The sequence below is a fragment of the Mesoplodon mirus genome (assembly GCF_964341445.2).
Source record: "Mesoplodon mirus genome assembly, chromosome: 8".
NCBI lineage: Eukaryota > Metazoa > Chordata > Mammalia > Artiodactyla > Ziphiidae > Mesoplodon > Mesoplodon mirus.
In genome coordinates, this window is record NC_138984.1 from 34,950,834 (window position 1) to 34,977,290 (window position 26,457).

At 43.0% G+C, this 26,457-nt stretch overlaps 2 protein-coding genes across 5 annotated transcripts in view; one reads left to right on the plus strand and one right to left on the minus strand.

Annotated features, from left to right (window-relative positions):
* Positions 1-3,008: 3,008 nt before the first annotated feature.
* FLACC1 (flagellum associated containing coiled-coil domains 1) lies at positions 3,009-18,648 on the plus strand (the record flags this gene model as incomplete). Its single annotated transcript, XM_082630410.1, has 11 exons — positions 3,009-3,182; positions 3,260-3,468; positions 4,647-4,740; positions 6,399-6,460; positions 8,285-8,382; positions 9,422-9,474; positions 10,933-11,032; positions 12,854-12,957; positions 15,345-15,407; positions 18,129-18,218; positions 18,323-18,648. 11 exons carry the CDS (start codon positions 3,009-3,011, stop codon positions 18,440-18,442), a joined length of 1,167 nt encoding a protein of 388 aa, XP_082486536.1. The 3' UTR covers positions 18,443-18,648.
* A 2,872-nt stretch (positions 18,649-21,520) lies between these two features.
* Positions 21,521-26,457, minus strand: part of CASP8 (caspase 8) — a 31,978-nt gene continuing 27,041 nt past the window's right edge. For all 4 annotated transcript variants that reach the window (XM_082631481.1, XM_082631483.1, XM_082631480.1 and 1 more), the window contains 2 exons: positions 23,948-24,449; positions 21,521-22,803 (listed from right to left, as the gene is read on the minus strand). In XM_082631481.1, coding sequence (XP_082487607.1) covers positions 22,668-22,803; positions 23,948-24,449 — 638 coding nt within the window. In that variant the 3' untranslated portion in view covers positions 21,521-22,667. The remainder of the gene's footprint in view (positions 22,804-23,947; positions 24,450-26,457) is intronic.

A 26,457-nucleotide genomic window follows, 5' to 3' on the forward strand; every position in this document is an offset into this window, starting at 1 on the left:
ATGTGTTAGCATACGGTATTTGTCTTTCTCTTTCTGACTTACTTCACTCTGTATGACAGACTCTAGGTCTATCCACCTCATTATAAATAGCTCAGTTTCGTTTCTTTTTATGGCTGAGTAATATTCCATTGTATATATGTGCCACATCTTCTTTATCCATTCATCCGATGATGGACACTTAGGTTGTTTCCATCTCCGGGCTATTGTGAATAGAGCTGCAATGAACATTTTGGTACATGTCTCTTTTTGAATTATGGTTTTCTCAGGGTATATGCCTAGTAGTGGGATTGCTGGGTCATATGGTAGTTCTATTTTTAGTTTTTTAAGGAACCTCCATACTGTTCTCCATAGTGGCTGTACCAATTCACATTCCCACCAGCAGTGCAAGAGTGTTCCCTTTTCTCCACACCCTCTCCAGCATTTATTGTTTCTAGATTTCTTGATGATGGCCATTCTGACTGGTGTGAGAGGATTTCTTAATGACTGCTTCTCCAGCCTTCTCTCTTAAAGAGCAGAGTGCCTGAGCCAATGAGGTGCTGCCGTTCTGTTTCCATATCAATTAAAGAAACAAATCTTCCCTTCCATCTCCCAAGGACAAACCTCACAATGCAAAGCCCACGTCAAGAGTCTGAATGAAGGAGTGACTTTCTGCTCTAGTGTGACTTTCATTGCAATACTGAAAGACTCAAACTGGATTGTCTTTAGAAGGGAAATTCGTGCTCATGCCAGGTCAGCCTTTGTAAAAGACTTTGACTGGATTCACTGGAAGCCTGTCTCTCTGCAGCACACATACTGTGGATTTTCTGCTCTGGCATTTCAATCACTTGGAATGACCACTGAGGTCTCAAGTTCCGGAACCCTCTGGATTTGACCTAGAATGAATTCTGATTTTGTGTTGGTGCGAAACAGTTTCTCTATAACCTTGTGGTGTCTTTAAGACTCTTGGCTTGGAGAGAAACCACATGGGAAAAACAAATCTTTGGGCAGTCCAAGGTAAGCCCTTTGGAAAGATGTTTCATATAATTTTTTTCTGGAGGCTCAGCTGGCTCACTGGTGACTACAGAGTCACCTGTTGGCACATTCAGTCCACTGATCCTCAGGTAAAATCATCAGAGAGAGATATAGGAAAGGAAAATAATGAGGAGAAAGAATCCTAACCCCATCACCACCACACACACCCCTATGTTTAGAGCCATACAGTGCGCATCAAGCCAGTCTGTATGCAGCAGATCTATCTATGCTGATATGGAAATATCTAGTAGATAGCCTGTTATATATATATTTTTTAAAAAGCAGAAATGATGTAGTGTGTAAAGTATGTTCTCACTTGTGTAAAAAATTTTAAAGATTACAGAACATTTCTGGAAGGATAACCAAAAAGCTGTTAACAGTGATTCCCTCTTGGGAGAGTACAGAGGAGGAGGGCTGACGTCTAGCTCGTATGCAGTTATTGATATACTGAAATACTACCATACTGGTTGTGCATATACATTGTTCAAGCCCCTCGAATGCCCTGACTGCCACCTTGGTTACCTCAACACCTCCCTTGGCACCCCCATACCTCCTCAGGATTCAGCAGGTAAGGGTTTAATACCTGGCATGGGGATGGGAGAGGGTCCTCCACCCTGTTCCATCCTTATAACCCTTGACTACTCTGATCGTTCCATAGTCTTGTCTTACTGGTTGTTAACTATTTTGAGTGTCATCCCCACGAGTATTTGGAGGGAGAGGCCTTTACTTTTTAAGAGCAAAAGAATATGCACCAAACATTGGTGAAAAAAGGAAACAACCAAATGTTCATCAATATAGAGCTAGCTAAAAATATAAACAGGTACATTCATAGAAGAGAAAGTTACAAAGTCATGATGATATAGAATCAAATCTCAAGCTTGTTTTAAAGATTTGTCTTAAGTATAATTAAAATTATAGATTTGCTTTTAAAATAATCTAGTGTTAGAAAAGTGGGCTGAGTATAGATGAATGAGACTAGCCACAAACTGCTAATTGTTGAAGCTAGGTGATGTGTGAGTTCACTGTACTCTTTTCTCTACTTCTATACATTTAAAAAATCTCTCCATAGTAAACTTAAGTTTAAAAATGATTATATGATTATACTATATATATATATATATATATATATATATATATATATATATATATATAGTTACTGACATTAAAAGAAGCTCATGACATTGTTTAAAAACGGCACATCTAGAATGTAAGTAGAGTTTGTTCTCATTTATGGAAAATTATATAAATCTGTTTCTTTAGAGAGAATTCTAGAAGACATTAATCAAAATATTTTCGGTGGTCATCTCTAGATGTTAGTATTTTGGAGAATTTTTACTTCCTTAGACTCTTCTTTGTTATGATTTTCTTTACAATAAGCATATTTCAATTTAACAGAAACACAAAAATAAACCTATTCTCCCACAAATTTAGAAATAAAAGTTTCTGTAAACAAAATGCCACTGGGGTTCATAATATTCCTAAGCTCAGTTACCAGTTTTTGAGAATGTATGCAAGGCAGTGTGCCAAGAGCTTTCCTGACATGGTCTCGTTTCATGTGCACAACAGCACAATGAGGAGGCATGAATTTTTGTCCCCATTTTGCAGATGAGGAAACTAAGACTCAGAAATGTGAAAGTATATATATATATATATATATATATATATATATACTTTTTTTTTTTTTTTTGCCGTACGCGGGCCTCTCACTGTTGTGGCCTCTCCCGTTGCAGAGCACAGGCTCCAGACGCGCAGGCTCAGCGGCCATGGCTCACGGGCCCAGCCGCTCCGCGGCATATGGGATCTTCCCGGACCGGAGCACGAACCCGTGTCCCCTGCATCGGCAGACGGACTCTCAACCACTGCGCCACCAGGGAAGCCCTATCTTCATTTTCTGATAAGGAAACTGAAGCACGGATATGTTGAATAACTATGGTTGGTGGCAGAGCCAGGATTTAAACTCGGGCCCATCTAATTCCAAAACCTGAGCGGTTTCCACAATGCCTGGCCGCCTCCTGGCCTCTGGCCATGAAGGAGAACACAGAGGAGGATGTGGGCTGGGAAGCAGAGCGGCAGCAGGGGCCAGCAGTTGGCTTGTGCACATGCTGAATTTGAGAGGCCTGTGGGGGCGCTCAGGAGCCAGCCGAGTCTTGCGCTTGGGTGTGAGGAGAGAGGTAAGCTGGGGGAGGACACGGGCGGAACTTGGGCCCGGGCATCCCACCTCACGTGTCTGTGTTTAAGCTGTGAGTAGGGCGCCAGCAGAAGATTGGAGCAATCTCAGCACTCCAGGCCTGCACTATACCTTATCTTCCACCTGGATGCCCAGGAAGTAATAAACGTGTCACCTGGCTACCGCTTCGTTCGGAATAGGGAGCAGATTTGCGTCACCTTGGGAGATGAGATGTCTGCTAGGAAAAAGCATTCAGAATCAGAGAACATGGACAAAGTCAGGACTTCCAGGCAATGTCCCTGGACCCGCATCCAGCTCCTCAGCCCCACCCCGGCCTGGCCTCGAGGATGAGCCCCTTACCTGACGCCCAGTCCACAGCGTCCCTTCACTCCTCAGCCTGGCGCCAGCTCCTCTCTGCACCCACCTCTCTGCTCTGAGCCCGTTTGAGTCAGGCAGACAGATGAGTCAGGCAGCTGATCTGGAGAATGACTGGGTGGGTGTCCCTCACACTAAAGGGGACTAGCTGTTTCTGGAGAATGAGTAGATGCCATGTTCATAACATAGTCTGAACTTGAAGGGTGAGAGCTGAGGGTAAGGTCAGGGTTTCTGGGAGGCCAGAGCCTGCATGTCTTTTCCATTAAGTCGAAAGATACCACTCAGTTTACGCCTCTGAGAGGTGCAGCGTGGAAGGTGCTGGTCTGATTCCACCCCTGCTGGGCACGCTGCCACGCCCTCTGTCATTCAAGGCCCACCCACTCTCTATCCTCCGGGACCATGTAAAGTCAGTCCCCACATCCTCTTCACGCTAACCTGCTAAACCTCCCATTCCTATCTCCTCCTTCCCCATCTCCTCCTACATCCTCTCTCTTCTTCTCTCACCCTCAGGGATCAAGGACCTCATCTCTGCTGCACTGCCTGCCACCCTGTTCACTCCAGCTCAGCCAAACAGAGCTGAGTAACCTTACAGATTTCATGGAGTCCCCAGACTCAGAAACACAAAAATGCGTAAATCTACTCTGAAATCCATCCTCTTAAATCCCCTCTTTGTCCTGTTTCTGGCCCATTCCTTGTCTATGAGTCACTGTCAGCATCAATCCTATTCCTCCACCTAATTTCCTAATCCTCTGAATTTCTCCCTCCTCCATTTCAAGTATCTTTACCAAGTCAAGATCAAATCCTAATGGATTTCTGGCGTCCTCCTCTTTCTCTTCTAGTCAGTGGGTCACCAAACCACCCCTGCTCACTTCTGGCCAGATTACCCAAAAGGGCTCCGTGTGAGGCTCAGCCACCCTACTGCCAAATTCCTTCTTCCAAACCACCCCCTTCCCCTACCCCCCACCCCCCATGGTGATGGAGCAGGTGCAGAACATGGCCTGGCTCCCACCAGGCCAGAGCCAGCCATGCCCAGGGAGGGTCCTGACTGGCATGGCAGGGAAGCTGCATGGATCACGGATCACTTGTCCCGCAGGACTGCTATCGTCACTGACCTCGAAGAACAGATCTCAGAGCTGACAGCGATAATAGAGCAAATGAACCGAGCCCATCGTTCTGCCCCCAAAACTGTTGAGTGGTCCTTGAGTTAACCGACATCTTTTTAGGAAGGGGAAAGGCCAGTAGTTTCAGATCACCTGCTATGTTCCAGGCAAGGCCAAGCACCTTCCTCCTGGGAGCCAGGCTGTCCAGGCAACAGCCCTGACTCCATCCTCATCCATAATCGCAAGAACTCAAGTCCCTCCTCTAGGCCTAACTCAATTTCCAGGAGTTCTCGGGGAGCCTCTGGCATGTTCAATGCCACTGTCCTCTCCACACTAGGGAGTGCCAGCCATTTCCAGCAGGGCTGGCTGTGGCCTGTACGGTGAGTTAAATTTCAGACCTTGCTGAGGCTCTTGGTAACCGCATCAGCGTGACCAGGATTTCAGTTTTGCTCAAAAGCTGCCCAGAAGCCTCCAGTACCACTTCCTCTTGCTGGTGAAACTGCCAAAGCCCACTCTCCAGAATCTGCTGATTTCAGTTAGCGCTCATCGTGTTCCCTGGGGATTCTGGTAACACTTTCTTTAAAATTCACCATTCACTTTATCACGGACTTTTCTTCTCCGCCCTAAGCAGAGATGTCTGGTGGCCTGGACTGGAATGATACATCAGACCAATCCTTAGATCTCCTCCCAACTCCTCCCCTCTCCTCCCCATCTGCCCATCCCCTCCTGCCACCAGCACCCGCCCCCGCCCCGCCTCGCTTGCCGTTACCGAACCCACGTGTGAAGGGTGAATTCCCAGTAGGCCAGCCCCTCGCCCTCTGATACACACCAGATGTGCCTGAATCCTACAGTGACCCGGCATAGGACTCAGGCTGCGACCTTCCCTTCTGAGGATTCATTCCTATACCTTCCTGAAAACCCTGCCAAGTTCATGGTCACCTTCTACAGAAAGGAAATCGAGGCTCAGGAAGTTAAATAATTTGCATGAGATCACTCACCTCATCTGTGGTGGGTTACTGGGCAAAATGCACACTTTCAGTCACTGAAGTATCGGCCCTGCTGAAGACATATTTAGAGATTATTTCCATCGAGGGACCTCAGATTGTGATTCTTAAAATTCTCCCAGCTGTGAACACCCTACATTGTTGTGTGCCTGTGCAGAAGGGGGTGTGTGCTGGCCCCGAGCCCTCGTCTCGGCTGGCGATGTCTATTCCTCCTGAGGCACTGGCCAGAGGACCCGATGTGCGTGTTAGAAGAGAGGTTCACCTGGAACTGAGCACTTCCTGCCTCCGGAAACAGAGCCCTTCTGCCAATGAGGATTTATTAGCATTGGTTTTAAGTTCATCAAAGCAGGGTCTGAGTCTCAGGCCTCTTTGGCTCCTCCAGGTCAAGCCCTTTGCACAATAAACGATTGCTCAATTGAATTACGTATCCAAAAATCCAAAGGCCATGATCTTACAAAGAGATTACAGTCCAGCCAAAGAGGCCAGACCTGCCCACAAAACAGTGAAAGGGATGGTTTCCATGCACCCTTTGTGAACTGATTACGTACCAGACAATGTAGAGCGAGGCAAGAATTGTCCCGTTCCCTCAGTAACGATGTGCTCTCTGGCACCGCTGAACACAACGGGAGAGGCTTGGGGAGAGGGACACACCCCATGAATGGGAAGGCTTCTCAGAAGTTGCAGGTTGGAGTGGGAGTGGGGTCCTCAATCCTGCCTTGTAAATGCCAGCCTCGTTTCTAGCTCGCCAATGAAATGGATCTCTGCTGTGCTGAGATGCAGAAGAACTTTGAAAGCAAGAGGAGGTATGATTTCTGGCACAAGTTCTTGTGTACTGAAGGTCCTAAGGCTCCTGCATCCTTGCAGGATTTCAGTTCACTGGGATTTCAGACAACGCCAAATGGAACTCGGTGGCGAGGGGTAGGGGAGATAAGAGACATGTCTTTGGAGAGCAGGATCGTTTGATCTGAGGTCACTTAAAATACAGCCCGGAGAAGGTTATTCCTGGCTTTGTAATTTCTCATCCAAATTTCATTTCAATTATAATCTCCCTTTCAGTTGATTGCCGAGAAGAGCCGTTTTTTGGTTCTCTAGGAGATTTCTATGGTAAACTACTGTTGTTCTCAGCCTGGTCTCTCCCCACGCCCCTCCTCTTCCTCCTCTCACCTCTACTGTCCCTGGCTACTAGGTCAAGGTCTAGGCAAAATGGGAAGAAGGTATGGGAAGGGCAGGAGCCAGAGCTGCAGAGACAAACCAAGGGGAAGAAAAAGGAGGTGTGTTGTCTGTGAGAGTGAGAAAACCCAGAAAGTCCCCTTCCACACCTCCTGCTGGGCACCAGAGTAGCCCCAGTAGTCCTGCTGGAGAGAAGTCTTCCTAAGTGTCACAAACTTGCTTTAAAAATTTTTTTAAATTAATTGACTTATTTACTAATAGACTTTATTTTTTAAAGCAGTTTTAAGTTCACAGGAAAAAAGAGCATAAAGTAGAGAGAATTCCCACATACCCCCGGGCCCCATACCTGCACAGCCTTTTGTCATCACTGACATCCCACACCAACATGCGACGCTTGTTCCAATCAATGAAGCCTACACTGACACACACTGTTATCCCCCAATGTCCACCGTTTACATTAGGATTCACTCTTGATGCTGTACATGCTATGGGGTTTGACAACTGTTTAGTGACGCATATCCGCCATTATAGTATCACACAGAATAACTTCATTGCCCTAAAAATCCCCTGAGCTCCGCCTATTCACCCCTCTCTCCCCACTCACCCCGGCAACCACTGATCTTTTGACTGCCTCCGTAGCTGCGCATTTTCCAAAATGTCACATTGTTGGAATCATACAGCCTGTAGCCCTTTCACAGTGACTTCTTGCACTTACCAATATGCATTTCAGGTTCCTCCGTGTCTTTTCTTGGCTTGACAGCTCATACAGCCTTTTATTTTATTTTTTAATATTTATTTATTTTATTTACTTATTATTTTTTATTTTTGGCTGCGTCAGGTCTCAGTTGCAGCACGCGGGATCTTCACTGAGGCATGCGGGCTCTTCCTTGTGGCACACGCGCTTCTCTCTAGTTGTGGCATGTGGGCTCTTGAGCACGTGGGCTCTGTAGTTTGCGGCACGCGGGCTCTCTAGTTGAGCCACGAGGGCTTAGTTGCTCCGCGGCATGTGGGATCTTAGTTCCCCGACCAGGGATTGAACCTGCGTCCCCTAGATTGGAAGGCGCATTCTTTACCACGAGACCACCAGGGAAGTCCCATGTGGCCTTTTATTTTAACACTCCTCTTGAACACTGCCGATATCTGCCTCCTGTAATGGAGGCTGGAGAGACCTTGGGCTGTAAAATTATCCTGGGTGTTAATCAGCCCACAGTTTCCCAAAAGGATTGTAAGCAAAGACTGTGCTGTTGGGGGACATCCATGGCCCCCTGATGTCTCCATGCAAAATAGTGGATGGTGAAAACAGGGATCTCCTCACCCTTTTCTGGATGGATGTCAGGAGAATGTGTCAGGAAGTGAGGGCCCCTCAGCCTGCCCACCAGCTGCCTGCGTGAGGGAGGGGAGGTGGGATCAGGTGAACTTTGCACGGATGACTGTGGCCTTCTCCTGGGGTCCCACAGGGAGCTCGAGGAGACTCACGCAGCACAGCTCAGTGAGCTGGAGAAAAACTACAAAGCAGCCTTGAAGGCAGAGAGGTTGGCTGCCCAGGATAAACTAGGTACGGTTGGGACCTGGGAGAATGACTCTGATGAGGGGGTGGAGGCTGACCCTGCAGATCCAGGGCAGAGGAACTCCCACGGCCATGGGTGGACTCTGGCTTGGCTTTCGAGGTTTCCTTCTCAAGCCCAGGAAGATCAAGTGGTTGAGAATGAAACTGAAAAAGGGGAAACCCTGTCAAGCAATGTCCTCCCTACCCCCAGAAGTTTGAAGGGTCTGTGGCCAAGTTTTGGGGTCTGAGCAAGTCCCTTCATCTCCTTAAGTCTTAGTTTCCCCATCTGGGAATCAAGGACAAGAATACCTGCCTTTATCAGAGTGATAAGAATGTGAAAGCACTGTTTAAAGTATATTTAAAAGGTCTACAAACGTAATACTGTTCCAGTTCAACAAGTTTCCTCACCTGTAAAATAATGGTGTTTCATTAAATTCTAACAGGCACACTGTGATTTGTATGGCCTTAAAACCTGTAAGGGTTGTGTGGGCCATTTATCCCATTATTTATGCTGCCTTTAGGAAGGACAAAGTGTGTACCCTTCAGAATTCTGAGTTCATAGACTAATCGCCACAGGGAGAAGAATTTCTGTAATCTCCTTCCTTTCTCTTACCTTACATTTTTACAAGATGATATTTGTACCTTGCTGGTTTTCCAGTTCTCTAAAGAGAACATGTATTGTTTTCAAAACCAATTTACACTAGGAATGTTATTTTAAAAAGACAGAAGTTTTTGCTTCTGTTTTTCCTTCAGTTGTAGGTTTGCCCCCAGGGATTAGTCCTCATACTTGGGGTGCATCAGAATCACCTGAGAAGCATATTATTGACAGATACTGAGCCTTGCCTCTGAAACTCAGCAGGTTTAGGGTGGGGTCCGGCTATCTAAATTTCTAATAAGCTTCCAGAGTGATTGCTAAGGCAACACCATGGTTTCACCACCGACAGGATGAGTTTGAGGTATGGACAGTGTGCAGGAGAGCTCTCATTTGAATTTGAAAACATGTATTCCAGAGGAATAATGATGACCCTGTTGTTTTCCTTTTGTCCAGAGGAGATGGGAAAAGAATATAAGTATTTGAAGAATATGTTTCATATATATCAGGTGAGATTCAGAGCTCCTTGGTGGATTATGAGAGAAAGAGAAGCAAGGCTCATTCCTGGTTGATGACGCTCAAATGAATCTAGAGCTCTTGCCCAGAAAATCACTTCCTGAAATTCCCAGCCTCCTTGAACCTAAGTGGCCCTCAAGGAGAAGAGGGAACCTGCGGACTGTGATGGCACCCATGCAGGACATGTCAGTCACCCAGACCCTAAAGGAGCCTGTTGAAAAATACGTTTGTCATTACAAAAGTAATACCTGCTCATTGTTTTTTAAAAAATGGAAATTCAAAAACCAACAACAGGGACTTCCCTGGTGGAGCAGTGGTTAAGAATCTGCCTGTCAGTGCAGGGGAGATGGGTTCGATCCCTGGTCCGGGAAGATCCCACATGCCGCGGAGCAACTAAGCCCATGCGCCACAACTACTGAGCCGGCGCTCTAGAGCCCGCGAGCCACAACTACTGAGCCCGTGTGCCACAATTACTGAAGCCCACGCGCCTAGAGCCTGTGCTCCACAACAAGAGAAGCCACTGCAATGAGAAGCCCGCGCACCACAACGAAGAGCAGCCCCCGCTCGCTGCAACTAGAGAAAGCCCGCGCGCAGCAACAAAGACCCAACGCAGCCCAAAATAAAACTAATTAATTAAAACAACAACGACGGCAGCAGCAACGACAAAAAGAATGAACTATCACCGCCCCAGACAACCACTGTTAACAGGTTCACTTTGTAACACCTTTGATCTTAGTAAAGTACTGGGTCAAAAAGAATAAACACTTGTAAGGCCTTTGATGCATTTGGCCAAATTGCCATACAAAAGGACTGTGTCTCTCTGTACTAACTCTAGCAAGCAGAGTAGGGGAGACCTCAGAACATAGCCCATCCACTTAGCCAGCTAATTTGATGGAGCCCCAGGAAACCAGATTTAGGGCATGATTTCATCCTAGGGGGATGAGAGAGTGGGAGGGGGGAAGTGGACAGGGGAAGGGCTGGGCCAGCAAGCCCCCATCCTATGGTGACCAACTGGTCCTGGTTTGCCAGGGACTTTCCGGGTTTTAGCACTGACAGTCTGGAGTCCCAGGAAACAACTCAGTCGCAGGCAAACAATGACAGTTGATAAAAAAAATTAACAACTTGGCATTTCCCTTGTTTCCCCCTGTGCTATTGATGAGTGATTCATGATTCAGAGGGAGCTGACATGAGCATCTGCAACATGCTCAACTGCCTGTCTTCAAAGGAAGCCCAGTTCCAACAGGGCAAACGCCATGCAGAGTTTTCTTTGATCTTTAGGGTTCTGCAGGCTCTTGGGTGACTGGGCTGGAATTGATTCCCACCAGTCACCATATGGGGCCCCCAGCAAGGGTCCCAGGTGAGGGAAACTGCAAAGGGCTCAGGGCTGAGCCTCAGGCCAGGGTGCAGCCTTTCAGGATGCTTTTCTTCATGGTACCTTTGTACCTCCACAGGACAGCATTTATGATGAAATGGAGGACAAGTGGTCAAAGAAGAAGGCAGAATGGGGGAAGGATGAGAAGTTGGAGTGGGAAAAGATCCTGTTACAGCAAAGTGAGTACAGAAATTTTACACTTTTTGATGACATGCACCAAGAAACTAGCATTAAGTTTGGCCTCGACTTGAGGAAGGCAGCCTTGAAGTCATGAAGTATGATGGGTGGGCTGCATGGCTGGACTCCTGAATGGAAGGTGCCTGGAGTCTTCAAGAAAGTGCAACAAGGATAGAGTCTTTTATGTAGTTTAGCCACCTGAGGGTCTGAACCGTACCATCCCGAACTCACTGGTTGCAAGTTTGGCAATCGGGCTGGAACGAGCTTGTGGACATCTGTAGGACTGCAGACTTGTTTTCTGGGTACAGGTGACCCCGAAGTTCCAGAAAAAAAGCTCTTGAATTAGTTTCAAATATTCACTTGTTGGGGGAGGGGCAACACAGTCCATACTCCCACGTCCCCCCTAAAGGAAGCCATGCTTGATATATTTTTCAATTGAGATATATATATATATATTGAAGTACGTGGGCCTCTCACTGTTGTGGCCTCTCCCGTTGTGGAGCACAGGCTCTGGACACGCAGGCTCAGCAGCCATGGCTCACGGGCCCAGCTGCTCCGCGGCATGTGGGATCCTCCCGGGCCGGGCCACGAACCCGTGTCCCCTGCATTGGCAGGCGGACTCTCAACCACTGCACCATCAGGGAAGCCCGAGATATATTTTAATGGATATAAGGTGTACAACATGTTGATTTGATACAGTCATATATTGCTGTGTATTTTTTTAATATTTCCAACACTTAGCACAGAGCCTGGATCATACATAGTGCCCTACAGGAGACTTTCCTACCCCCACTGAGCTTCCTCATAAATGGAAAAAAGAGAGAGAAATCTCTGGAAACTTCTCCCTGACCTAGAGGACTAGTTGAAGTAGAATTGGGGGCTCTATAAACCTATTCCACATCCTAGCCCAACACAATTCAGATCAGATTTAGTTGATATTCACAAATCACTCATATAAATGCAGATACTCCCTGGGAAAGGTCATCCTTAAAGCCCTTCCTACCCTGGACTCCCAGGAGGTAGCATGAAGACCCTGAAGTCAAGGCTGGGGAATGGGGTGTGGAGCTGCTCCTGTTTGAGTCTTTACCTGGAATCTTGGTGTAGCATAGCCCACGTCATCATCCAGACTCCCAGATACTCGCACTACGCTCGTCCCATGTTGCCAGAGTCTATGCTAAGATGCTACGAGCAGTTTTGGAAGACCAGAATTTAGCTGCTCATAGTGTAGCTCAGTCCAGACTTATCTTGTGAGCCCGGGGGTTGCCTCCCTATCCACCCCTAGCACCACGATGCTGAAGAAGAAATTTGTGTAAGACCTACACCCGTCCTTCCCCCTGTTTAGTACTGGGGCTCTGCTGGCAGGTTCCCCTGTCCCCCAAATCCACTTAAGCCTAGCTCTGCCCCAGGGATAAGTATAAATTTTATTGAATAAATTTTATTGAATAAAGAATAATAAATTTTATTGCTGGAAAAGTCACATGAGCCAAGAGTTGTATTTTAAGATAAGGATATCCAAAAAACATAGTGATTACTTCAGCAGAGGGAATGGACAAAATAATAAGCAACAGGTCCAAAATAAACTACATAAAAAGAACCAGAGGCATTAGCAGTAAATCCCATAAGGCTGATGTGATGGAAAACCATTGCCATGTTCACCTCACTCTCACGCATCTCCAGGTGAGAGTCAGAGGTTAGACACCAGGCTGGAAGGACCTTGAGTTTGGCCCAGTCTGGAATTTCTATTATCTTCAGATACTCTGGTTTTCTCTCCATTTCTGTTTTTCCTACATTTACCCATATATGTGATTTCCTCACCTCCACAGAACATAAGATAACCAAAAAATTTGAGTTAGATTCAGAAGAAGAGAAGAGGAAAATACATGACTCCTACAGTGCTATCTTTGAGAACTTCAATTGGGAGAAGGAGGTAACAGCCCAAAGCACATCAATGGTTGAAAGTGCAGTCTGGGTGGGACCTCCAGTTCCCAGGGGTACCTCTGTAATGGGGCAAACTTTTTGTCTTTTGGGGCATGGTCCTCCTTTTCCAGCTTCCCTGGAAATTTATGCAAGCAGACTGTCAGTCTTGCTGTCCTTTAGATATCTAGGCAGTCTTACCACAGGGCTATTGGACTGAAAATTGTAATTAACAGGAAATAATAGAATGCTAAACATATACAGAACCTGAAATTCCCTATTTACCAAAATCCCAGTCTCTGAATGGCCTTCTCATCCTTGACTGTAACTGAAGAGAAAGGGCATTGTTGCAAACTCGACTAAGCAAATTTGGACATGTACAACTCATGTTTGATGAGATTTGACAAATGTGTTCATCCATGTAACCAACATCCAAATCAAGATCTAGAATATTTCTTCAACCCGGACAGCACGCCTGTGTTCCTTCCAGATAAACCCTATCTCCCTCAAAACCGGCCCCAAGACAACCACTTTTTTGATTCCTACAACTATAAACTAGTTTTACTTGTTTTTAAACTTCATATAAATGGAATCATGCAGTATATGCTCTTTTGTGTATAGCTTCTTTTCCCTCAATAATTTGTGAAATTTATCCATTCATTGTTCATATCAGTAATTTATTCCTTTTATTGCACAGTAGTATTTCTTTGTAGGAATACCACACAATGTGTTTACCATTTTCCTGTTTTTGGAGATTTTGGTTGTTTCCATCTTTTGGTGTTTACAAATAAAGCTTTTATAAATACCCTTGTATAGCTATTTTTGTAGACATATGCTTTCATGTCTCTTGGGTATATACCTAGATGTGTTATTACTGGACTCTAGAGTAGGGATAGGTTTAAATTTATAACAAATTACCAAAATATTTTCCACAGTCATTGTACCATTTTACTCTTGCATCTTAACTATATGAGAATTCCAGTTGTTCCATATCATCAACAACAATTAGTATTACCACTCTTTTAATTTTGGCTATTCTGATGGGTATGAAGTTGTATTTCATTGTGACTTTAGTTTCCCTGATGATTAATTATGTCAGGCAATTTTTCATATGCTTATTGGACCATTCATATGTCTTCTTTTGTGAAGCTTTGGTTCAAGTTTTTTGCCATATAAAAAGAACTTGATTTGCTCATCTTTTTATAATCGGTATGTAGGAGTACTTTTTATACTATGGATACAGGTTCTTTGTCAGACATATGTGTCGCGAATTCTATCTCCCAGCCTGTGGTTTGCCTTTTCATTTTGCTCACATTGTCTTTCCATGGACAGAAGTTTTTAGTTTTGATGAATGTTGGTTATCAATTTTTTCCTTTTATGGTAACAGCTTTCTGTGCCTTCTGTGAAATGGTTGCCTAGTCCAAGAACATGAAGATATTCTAGTTCCTAAAAAGCTTTATAATTTTAGCTTTTATGATTCTATGATCTATTTTGAATATTTTTTGTGTATGGAGCAAGGTAAGGCCATAGGTCTTTTTTTTTCCATATAGATATTTATTGTTCCAGAATGATTTGTTGAAAAGATGTCCCTTTCTCCATTGAGTTACCTTGGTGTCTTTGTTGTACTTGAGGGGGCAGGGGGTAGACTCTTCATTCTGTTCCATTCAACTATTTGTCTATATTTAGGCCAACAACACAGTGTCTTAATTACTGTAGCTTGAAATCAGGGAGAAAAATCTTCCAACTTTGCTCTTGCTTTTCAAGATTATTTTGGCACTTCTATATCCTTTGTATTTCTTTTTTTTTTTTTTTTTTTTTTTTTTTTGCTGTACGCGGGCCTCTCACTGCTGTGGCCTCTCCCGTTGCGGAGCACAGGCTCCGGACACACAGGCTCCGCGGCCATGGCTCGCGGGCCCAGCCGCTCCGCGGCATGTGGGATCTTCCGGGATCGGGGCACGAACCCGTGTCCCCTGCATCGGCAGGCGGACTCTCAACCACTGCGCCACCAGGGAAGCCCTATCCTTTGTATTTCTAAATAAATTTTATAATTATCTTGTCAAGAAAGCCTGTTGGTATTTTGAGTGTGATTACAATGAATATAAACTTCAATCTGTGGAGAACTGGATATTAACAGTATTAAATCTGTACCCAAAAGAAAAGGCTTTAATGAAAATATGATTTCTTTAAATATTTCTCAATGCACTAAGGTTGAACAAGAGTAAGATTTTCATTATTTAACTTCAACATGTCATGTCATTAGTTTATAATGTATGCTTCATTAAAGCAACACCTAAACTATGGTGAATATTATATTCCTGAATCCTATTCTGGCTTTCTTAATTTTCTGAAAGAAGTGCCAGAAACCCAGTGCTGACCTTTTTCAAATAAAATTATTTTTAGGAGCTCTTAAAACAACACGAAAGGGACACCTTGCAATTAAAGGAGCTGAGAAAGACCAAAGAGGTAAGCTTTTTCATTTTTCCTGTGAAATTAGCCTCTTACAAATATATCACTAAAATGATACACTCTCAATAAAATGGAATCTATGATAATTTTCCCCAAACCATTAAAAAACAGAAGATCTAAAGCTGAGCTTGCTGGATTCAATAAGTCAAAAGGATTTTAGAACTATCTGAAAAAGAAAGCCATTGTTGTCTTTTTAGAGCCAGATCTGAACAAGTATATGAACAATATACTGTGTGATCTTCAATGTTAAATGCCTCCCATTTCTCGTAAGGCTCAAACCACAAAAGGGCCTTAAATAGTAAAATGCCAGATTCTTCCTTCTGAACTCTGAAAAGTACAATACTGCCCCTTGGGAATGCTGCCTTCAGGCCTTTCCTTAAAACTCTGAGTGAACCTCACTCCCCCAGCCTCTCTAAGAACTTTTCTTCTGGGACAAATTACAGCACTTCCATGAGGGAGACACCAGAAGGGAAACTGTTTAAACCCACAAACTGCCTTGTGGTTCCTCTTTCACTGAGAATTTAATTTGGATCCAGAATGGACATGTTTGGGAAAAGATTAGCCATTATGAAAGCATGGCATGATATTTTAGAGCTCAGGCAGGGCTTCACCCTTGATGGGCAAACAGACCACAATGTCCCACAAGGTAAAAGGATGGGCTTTGGTGTAAGGTAGACCCAGTGTGTTATAATAACGGCTTTAATGAGCTTGGCTACTAATTCTATCACTTGTGGCATTTCTGGGTCTGTTTCAATTAATTGATTTTGCTCCTCATGTATGGTCATATTTTCTTGCTTGTTTGCATGTCTGGTAATTTTTTTATTGGATGCCAGCCATTGTGATGTTTACTTCATTAGGTGCTAAATAGTTTTGTATTCCTTTAAATATCGTTGAGCTTTGTTCTGGGATTCAGTTACTTGGAAACATTTTGATTTTCCAAGGCTTGGTTTTAAGTTTTGTTAAGCAAAATTAAAGCAGTCTTGATCTAGGGCTAATTTTTCCCTACTACTGAGACAGTATCCGTCAGAGTAAGCTGCCCAATGCTCTGTGTCTTAAAAGGGGTTTTTATACTCTGGCTGGTGGAAGCATGAATTTTCCCAGTCCTGTTTTGGTCCAGAGATGGTTCTGCCTGCTGGTGGTTCTTTTCCCCAGCCTCATCTCATTCTACTCCTTCCCTCCATCATGCAGCTCCAGTGGCACTGGACTTCTTGCTGTTTCTTTTAACAGGCCAGGTTGCTTCCACTTTGGGGTCTTTGCACTTGGTGTTTTCCCTTCTTGGAAACTCTTTCCCAGATCTCCACATAGCTCACTTCCTTACCTCCTTCCAGTCTTTCTTCAAATGCCACCTTCTCAGGGGTTACTCTACTTAAAGGCTCAACAACCTGCCCAGCACGTCCTTTCTCCTGTTTCATTTTTCTACACAGACTTATAACCGTCAAAACTGATAAACTCAATGAAGTCAGGGATTTTTGTCTATTTTTTTGCCACTGCTCCTCAGTTTCTAAAATAGTGTCTGGCATATCACAGACATTCAGTACATAGCAAGTGATTTTTGAATGAATAAATAAATGAAAGAATGCAAAATGACCTGGTACAGCGCTTTGCCCAATGCCATTGCAGTAAATGATGGTACCTCTCCAGTTTATACATTGTGGAAGGATGCTCTTTGGGTGCAAAGAGCCCTGATGACATGTAGGAGTTAAATGGGGCTGCACCTGAAAGCATAGGCCCATCTGGTTCATTTTTATAGTCTCTTCAGCCTCTATCTAAAGTAGCTTCCACACTTATCCCTTCCCTGCACTTACACTGCATCTTCTATCCACATCCTTGGTTTGTTTTCAATTTATTTATTGTATTTACTTTAATTTTTTTGCATCTCTTTCACTAGAATGGATCCCCATAAAAGTAAGAACTTTATCTGTCTTGTTCATCGTAATATTCCTTAGGCCTAATACAGTAGTAGGTTTTGCGGGGTTTTTTCCCCTAATTAACAAACTATTTTTTTAGAGCAGTGTTAGGGTTACTGAAAAATTAAGGAGCAAGTGCAGAGATTTTTTTCTCCCTACACACACACACACACACACACACACACACACACACACGCACGCACAATTTCCTTTATTATTAACATCTTGCCTTAGTGTGGTACATCTGTTACAGTTGATGAACGCATATTGATACGTGATTATTAACTAAAGTCTATAGTTTACCCTAGGGGTTCCTCTTTGTGTTGTACATCCTATAGGTTTTGTCGCAGGCATCGTGCCATGTAGCCTCCTCTGCAGTATCATATGGAATAGTTTCTCTGCCCTAAAAGTCCTCAGTCCTCCTATTCGTCCCTTGTTTCCCTTCCTAACTCCTGGCAACCACTGGCCTTTTTACTGTCTCTATGGTTTTGCATTTTCCAGAAAGTCATGTAGTTGGAATTCATACTAGATATTTAATAAATATTTGTTTAATGAATGGATGACTGGTAGCTCTTTTGACAACCCGTGTGAGCTGTGGTGAGGGCTGGCTCTGGGGCGGTGATAGTGAGGCTGAAGAGAAGGGTACAGACGAGTGAGACACAGAGGAAGTAGAATGAACAGGGCGTAGTAACAGGGCAGGAGAAGGAGTAGCTAAAGTTGATGCTTTCATAGTTGAATCCAGGTGTCCCGGAGAAGAGAATAAATGGGTAGACATCATCATGATGTCCTGAAACAATTTCTTCTTACACAGGTCATAGAGGAAGAGTTGCATGCTCAAGCTCTTATCCTAGAATCACTTAACACAACCCTCTACCAAACCCAGATGGAACTCCAGAGAGAGGTGAGTCCTGGCTGGATTGGGGATAGGAGTTGGAGGGAGGAAGCCTCTGCTCTGGGTGACTCTAATTTGGGAAAGATGGCTATTAAAATGTACCTGTCTTTCAGAAAGCTATGGTGGCAAATCTGGAGAAAACACTCCAGACCAAGCCTGCTGAAGCTGAAGAAAATTTTAAATATACCATACAGCACCTGACAGAAGAAAACATTCATCTAAGGTATGAATGATGCTGCTCAAAAAGACGTGGCTGAGTCATCTTTAGAAAGTGGAAGGGATGGGAATTCCCTGGCGATCTAGTGGTTAGGACTCTGCACTTCTGCAGGGGCCCTGGGTTCGATCCCTGGTCGGGGAACTAAGATCCCGAAAACTGTGTGGCATTGGGTGAGGAATAGGTGAAAATGAATCTAGGTATTCCCTCATGAAATCAAGGCACAGGCAGTGTCAGGAGGGGGATATGCTGGCCACAGAAGTTATCTACTGAGGTCATTTCATTTGAAGTGATGCTGGGAGACTCCTCTCCCTTTCCTGTCTTAGTTTTTTATGCAAAACAACACAGGAGGTTTATCTGAGAGTCTCTGGGTTTATTCAGTTTTATGACTGAGAGTTATTGTTAAATCCAAGGCCTTGAGCTTTGTGATCTTCTATTATAGGCTTTATGCTTTGAAGGGCTTTTTTACTTATAGGGTATTGATTAATTCTGGGAAGAGGTATTGAGGGATTTATTTGAATCTTGATGGGAGGTGCACTGTGAATTTTGCCAATATCAGTTGGAGATTTTGCCCATAAGGAGGATGGTAGCTCCTAATTCAATGGGGACAAATAATCAGTGTTTCCAAAATCAGTTCTAGGGCCGTGAGAGATGGAGCAAATAAAAGATGTCACAGGGTCATTTAATTCACCTGGTTGGCTTCTTTGATGACTGTGGTCAAATTCTAGAATTATTTCCCCCTTCTGGGAGAAAGAAATTCCAGCAAGATACTTCTCTAAGAAGTCTCAGCTTAATAAATGGGTAGGGACAGGGGAACTAAGGAGAAAAGGGTGTGTGTATGTCTCAAAGAACCTAAATGAAAGGAAATAAGTTCAGAGACAGGAATCTCTTGTGGCTCATTAGAGATCCCCACTATGTGAATTGTTTTAGTATTCTGAGGCAGGGGCTGCTTTATAGTAGTGGGGTTGAGCACTGAGAGTGTGGCTCTGATGTCTGCTAGGACTGGAGGAGATTCATCCCCAACCTGGAGAAATGTTTCTCCAAGCCAATTAAGAGGGAGGGTTGGGAGGAGCCCCTGTAGTTCCTTGGAGCCTCATCACTGAGAATTGGGAGGATGTTGGAAAGGCTGGTTAGAGGGCTAAATGTACCTGAAGTGTTTGAATTTGTAAAATCTCTTTTCCAAAGTCCTGGCTCTTTGCAATAACAGGAGAAACTAGGAGGGTTCTGGTCTCATTTAGGAGACTCCATTTTCTGGGGTTGAAGATTAAGAATTTTGGCCATCTTCCTTATAGGTGAGTCATCTAGAGTGTGAGAGCACTGGTTTGCCAGATTCACTAAATCCAGAGCGGATGTAGTTTCCCATTCCATCTGGTCCTTTTTATAGAAGGGAAAGATCCCAGTTCAACCCATTAATAAATATAGAATTAAAAGTTTCCTGGGTGGAATCCACCTCTATAGGAAGACCAGAATTTTCTTTAAAAACAATCTGAAGTCAACTGTAATCATCATGAATAGGTTTGTCAGATTTTCATGTGCAAGCCTGAATTTTCTTCCAATCAACAGGCTTTGGAAAAGCCCTAGGAGTCACGTGATGGAGTCACCTAGTGGTTGCTCAAGCCATGTAATAAGTTAGCAGGTTTCTTGGTTGTAATTCTAGAGACCTGTCAGGATTTCCTCAATTAGCAGTTTTCATCAAATGCTGGGCCTGACCTTTACCAACAAGCATATGAACTATCTGATATAAGTCAGAGAAACCAGGTCAGCAAGTTCGAATGACTATAGTAAATTCCTGAGCAAATCTGTGAGGGTCTTTGGTTACTTTGGGTGAATCTTTGACTATGGTTAACAGTTCAGCTTTAGTCCAAGGAGTATGAGAAATTAAGGCTCTGGATCCTCAGACAGCTTAATTTTAAAGGGACAGGTTCTGACAAGTTCAGAGGAAAAAGGAGTGGGGAGAATTTCAGAAAGAAGGGGAAGTTCAGTAAAGGAATTAGTATAGGGGAACTAAGGATATAGAGGAAGTACAGGCAGCATAGAAGGGAAGGAGGAAGATGGTGCCAGAGGCAGAGCCTGGTCACAGGGAGCCAAGGGAGAGACTCAAGATGGGGTCAGAGATGGAGCCTGAGACAAAGAAGCCAAAGAACAAGAGCCTGAAGCTTCAGGAGCCATTTTATCTTTCTTTACTTATTTGTTTGCCTCAGTTAACCTTAAGATCTTATTTTGCAGAGAGGCAATTTTAGACTCCTGATAGTATTTGGAAGCCTCGAAATAAGCATTCCACTCAGTTCTAGAAATTTTTGAACTATTGTGGTCCAATTTGGTTTTAGGAAAATTAAGTTTGGGGATTTCAAAAGTTCCCTGTGATGGCTGTTGAGATCCTAACTTGCCTTTGATTGGGTCAGTCCATTTAGCTAAAAATGCACATGAGGAAGGACCACAGTTTCTAAACATAAAATTGGCTGGAGTCCCTGTGGTGAGGGTGGGGGGCAACATCAAAATATTTAGATAACTGGGGCCCCATTTCTCAGAGGTTTTTCTCTGGAATAAAAGAATAATTTTCAAACAGCTTGCAACTCAAACAGCCTACAAGCTAATACCAGCCAGTTCTAAGGAAACAGCTTGATCCCAAAGGAGCCAGACCAGAGGGTTTTCAGCCAGTTTCCAGAGAACAGCCCCTGTACCAAAGGAATGGGCCAACAGCTGAACTGACACAGTTTCAGTGAAGCAGCTCCTGTTCCCAAAGGAATGGGCTGACAACTTCTCAACCAGCTTCAGTAGAAACAGTTTAATCTCAAAATCAGACCAAAGTGCCAAACAAGTTCTTGCACATAGAACAAGGCCTTAACAAGAAAGATAAAACCTTAAAATAGATCCTGAATAAAGCCCGGAGAGCTTCAAACGGCAAAGAGGACATGAGCTCAGATCCAGGAGAAAGATGTACCTTCAAACTCCAGGGTCATTGAGGAAAACAGTGAACTCAATGGGCTTGATTGTGGGTACCACACTTTTTTGCCCACAAGCCCAGAGCCATTGAGGATCTTCTCTGGTCCCCATATGGACCACCAAAAATGTTGACCTAAAACAAACAGACTGCCAGTTATCTCTCCAGGAAAGAAGGGTTTATTGCATATCAGCAAAAAATTGCAATTTGGGGTCTGCAACCATGGCAAGCCATATGCAAGGCCCCACACAGCAAGGGAAGAAGAATGTTTTTATAGAGGATAAAAGTAAGTGGGGAGGGCTATGGTAAACAGAGTCCATGGCCTTTCACTGGTTGAGTTCTTACCAGGAAAGAATAAGTCTTTCTTCCTGTTGGGCTCTGCTACCATCTCAGGGAATGAGAGCTCCCCCTTCTGGTCTCCCTAATCTATTTAAGTGAGGTTTCTGTTTATTATTATTTTTTTTTTAATGAAAGCTCCTTTCTTTCTTTCTTTTTGGCTGTGTTGGGTCTTCGTTTCTGTGTGAGGGCTTTCTCTAGTTGCGGCGAGCGGGGGCCACTCTTCATCGCGGGCCTGTCACTGTCGCTGCCTCTCTTGTTGCGGAGCACAAGCTCCAGACGCGCAGGCTCAGTAGTTGTGGCTCACGGGCCTAGTTGCTCCGCAGCATTTGGGATCTTCCCAGGCCAGGGCTAAAACCCGTGTCCCCTGCATTGGCAGGCAGATTCTCAACCACTGCATCACCAGGGAAGCCCAATATCCAATTAACATCATTCCTCTTAAAAGTGAGTTGAATACTGTACTTATGAGTAATAAAAACAAGGACAATCATGCTTAGGTTTTTGAAATCTAAGTCTAAACAGTGATGCTTTCACCACTGAAAAGCAAAGCGGCGCAGGAGAGGAAGCTCACATGTTCCTGGGATAGCTTGTCACACTCGCCACCAGCAATCAGGCCGGATGTGGGAGCATTATATCCTCAACCTCAACACATGAGGGGTTTTTTTAGCCAGGTCAGATCGCAAATATCCCCCTCAGTGATCTTTGACATTTCTTTTAAACTTACTATACTTTTTGTATCTACTATAAGTTCATTTTTAAACCTTTTCATCAAATTAAAAACACAATTAATCATGCCTACAGCTATGACTGTCTAGCTATTGCAAAGCCAGAGATTTAGCTTGAATTTGCATGAAAATTATATTGCCCTCCCATTCCCTCCACTTCCATCTATCAAGAAAAAAAAAAAAAGAAAGAATAAAATAGCAGCATTTTCACTATTGTTTAGTTATGCAACTAAACAATAGCATCAATTAAGGGGAAAGAAGAGTTTTTTTCTCAGTGTGAAAGTAGGTTGTGGCATCTGTTTGCCCATATTTTTCTTGTCATCCTTATTGCTTACTTCAAAGTTCACCTTGGTGAGGATGGTGAGAATATCTTCACCCCTGAAAAACATAACATAACCTTGTGACCATCTATGGGGGGAAAAATCAACTGGTAAACCCTATCATCTGCTGTGATTAGTGATAGTTATTTCCCTCAAAACAACAGGCATTTGAAATAACAAGACGTTAAACCAAGACCTACCACGGCTTTCTAGGTAAAGAAGTTGTCTCAGAACTTAATATCTTATGCCCATCAGAAACTTCACTGTCAATATCAGATTTGGTTTCTTTGCCTCCTGACCTATTTGCACCTCACTCTGCTCCATGTATTGTGTCACTTACCCCCAGTCGCCTCAACGCCCCCCAACGTCCTCTGACTCAAATTGGCATTGCTTCTGTGGATTTATCTGTGGCCGCATCAAACTTTAGGCAAGTGGAAATTGAAAGTCTCCTGCAGCCACCCCACTGCTTTCTCACCAGCTTCTCTTATCAGTTTAGTTGGGCAACCTGTTTATTCACTTCTATAGCTAGCCCCTTGGAACCTCGCAGGATTCGTGGTCTAAGTTACAAAATGAAAATGTAGTGTGGATGTTATGGTTCAGTCCTTTATCTGCCATGGGAAATTCTTGCTCTTCATACACTTAAAACATAATGAGACACGGAACTAGAAGCAACCTACAGAGGATTCCTTGCTATTTATCTGCTGGTTGTGTGTGCATTTGGTGAACTGTGCCGTACAAAACCATCATTTAAATAAAGGAAACATAAGATAATAAATGAGGGAAAGTTATTTTCCCACATTTTGTGGGCTTCAAAGCAGGCCAAATTTGTGGGAATAGAAAAAGTTTCTGATCTTTAGCACTTATCTCCCACAAGAGGGTCCGAGTTTGGTCAGCTATTATAGAACTTTTGACAGGGTTGGAGGATGTTACACATGGAAATTCCAAACTGGTTGAATGGGTTCAGTCATATTTCTGCCTAAAGACAGAGATGAACTATATGACTTTGCCATCTTTCCTACTCTACGATATGCTGATTGTCCTTTGAGGTGCTAAATAAAAGAAACTCCTCAGTAAGTATTTCAGTTTTTTCCATCGGTAAACTTGCCCTCTTTCCCACTCCGCAACTGACCTGAGAATTACAGTTATGTGATCCACAGCTAGACATTTAAAGATGAATGAAGTGTTGAATAAGCAAAAATTACCTAGGACATCTTTCTCTCAGGCTCTGGCAAAGTGACTGGATATACCAGGTCCCCTCCATGGTGCTTCGGTAGGAAACACAGTTGTTCACGGTGGCCATCCCCAGCAGAAAGTCAGCCTCATCTGGGATATATCTCTTCTGAAGTGATGAATCCATTTCTAAATAGGCTTCCTTCTGTTCTGAGTCAGTTTCAATAGCTATACCTCTCTGGTAGTTATCCCCTTGACAAGCCTGAATAAAAAAGATTTTGGGTTTGCCAAGAAGGGAAGGGCACTTTGAACCAGTGAAGTAAGAGGTCAGCTCATAGATGGGGGCTTCCTGCCCATCGGAGCCATAGATGATGCCTTTGTCTCCATGGGAGAGGATGCAGCAGATGAAGCAGTCCTTGTTATTGTGGTCCATGCTTTGGTAGGATTTCAGAACCTCACAGATTTTCTTCGCAGTGTAGTCTTTGTAATGCACTATCTCAAAATGAAGCTCACTAAAGGTCTTTCTCAAAGCCTCTGAAAAGTGAAACAAAAAAAGTCATATTACACCGCAAGAATTCCCAGACCACAACCCAGGACTAGAGAGAACATTGATCAGATAAGAATCTGAACCAGAACTTAAAAACAAGACCCTCTATATTAGTGACTGGATTCCACAGACTTCCAATATTTACTGCCACTAGCTGCAAATATTTCCCAGCCCTGAGGCAAAAGAGAAGGAAACTGCTATTGTTGGCCTGTTGTCTTTTCTCAACTAGTCTACAAGATGGGTAAGCTATTAATTAGGCTTACTACCTAACCAATCTAAAAAGTAACTAATCCTTACATAATCAGAAAAAAAGCAAAAACAAATTTTTAATAAAAGATCCATACTTATTTTATCCTGAACCCTCTCAAAATTGTTCATCAAAATACGAGATATGAATGTTTTAAAAGTCAAGTAGTACTAAAAGACTTATTACAAAAAAGCTACCCCCCTCTACTCGTCCTTTTATCCAGTCATGTTCTGCCCAGCCATTTCCATGAAGGAAACCACTTTCAACTTTTAGCTATTATTTTTTTGGGGGTATTAGCCTCCATTTTGTAATGAATTTGGGCTCATTTCTATTTATTCGTTTATAAATTTTAGACATTTGTATTGAGTTCCTATTGTGGGTGATGAATGCTTGGTGTTCTTATACATTTACAAATTTTTGTTGAAGCAATAGAAATATATGTATTACTAATACTATGTAAACATAATATTCTTTAATTATGCTTCCTTTCTTATTAAACTTTTTGTCTTTCCTGGAATTAGCAATAGCATTATTTTTTCATTGCTTTGTTTTCTACATGCTTAACATTATTTTTCCCCAAATGCTCTAATTGATCTAGTCAAAGTCTTTCAACCTTTTTCAGGCTGCCTGTCTGATTAATTTAGATAAAAATAGCATATATTTAAGCGTACAACATTATGATATGAATAGTGAAATGATTACTACAGTTAAGCTAATAATATACCTCCTCACTCAGTTACCTTTTGTTTGCATGTGTATGTGTGTGTGATGAGAACACCTGAAATATAGTCTCTTTACATATTTCTCATGTTCAATACAGCATTATCAACTATTGCCATCATGCTGTACAGTAGATTGCTAAACTTATTCATCCTACATACTGCTACTTTATACCCTTGATCAGAAATACAATCAATGCCATTTTAATAAAAAATGTTTTAATGGTAAATATTAAGTAAATGAAAATCGAAAGCCTGAAACCTTTTCTTCAATACCAAGATATATGATGATGAATGATGTAGTCAGTGAACTTAGGTTCTGTGGCTTTTTAAAACCTTAGAATAGATTTGCTTGAATAAACAAATGTTAACAGAAACCATTCACAGAGTCCTTATGATTAAAATCAAGCTATCTTATTTTCTAAACTACTTTATTTAAAAAATAAGTAATTACCTGATGTTATGACTCATAAACACCATTTTCAAAAATTCTTTGATCAAGTAAAAATTCTTAATATCACAATGGTTGGGTTGAATTATTTCTTTTATTGCTTTTAGTTGTAGTCATTTCTATGTTCACATGATGCAAATTATTTTTCATTTAACTTGTAAGCTCTCAATCTTAGCTGAAAAAGGCTGAGCCAAAGACTTTCTGTTTAGTTTAACATTTGAAAATGCTATTTCTGTTAAGGACTCAATTTCTGCTGCACTCATAGCCCAACTTTTATAAACACAACTTCCGTAAATGGTCTTGATACCAAAGCAATGTTTTCACCCAACACCTAATACATTCTATAGAGGCTCTATTCATTTAGTTGAATTAAAAACAAACTTTATTGTTGCTTTTTATAAGCCTTTTAGTAAGATTTGATATTTTATCTTTATATATACATTGCTTTGATTTTTAAAATTAATTAAAAAAAAACAAAAGCAGAAAACTAACAAGTATGTAAGAATGTTGTTCACCTCCACAGGGAAATACAGTTATATCCATCTTTTTGAAACACGTGGCCCTGTTGATACAGCTTT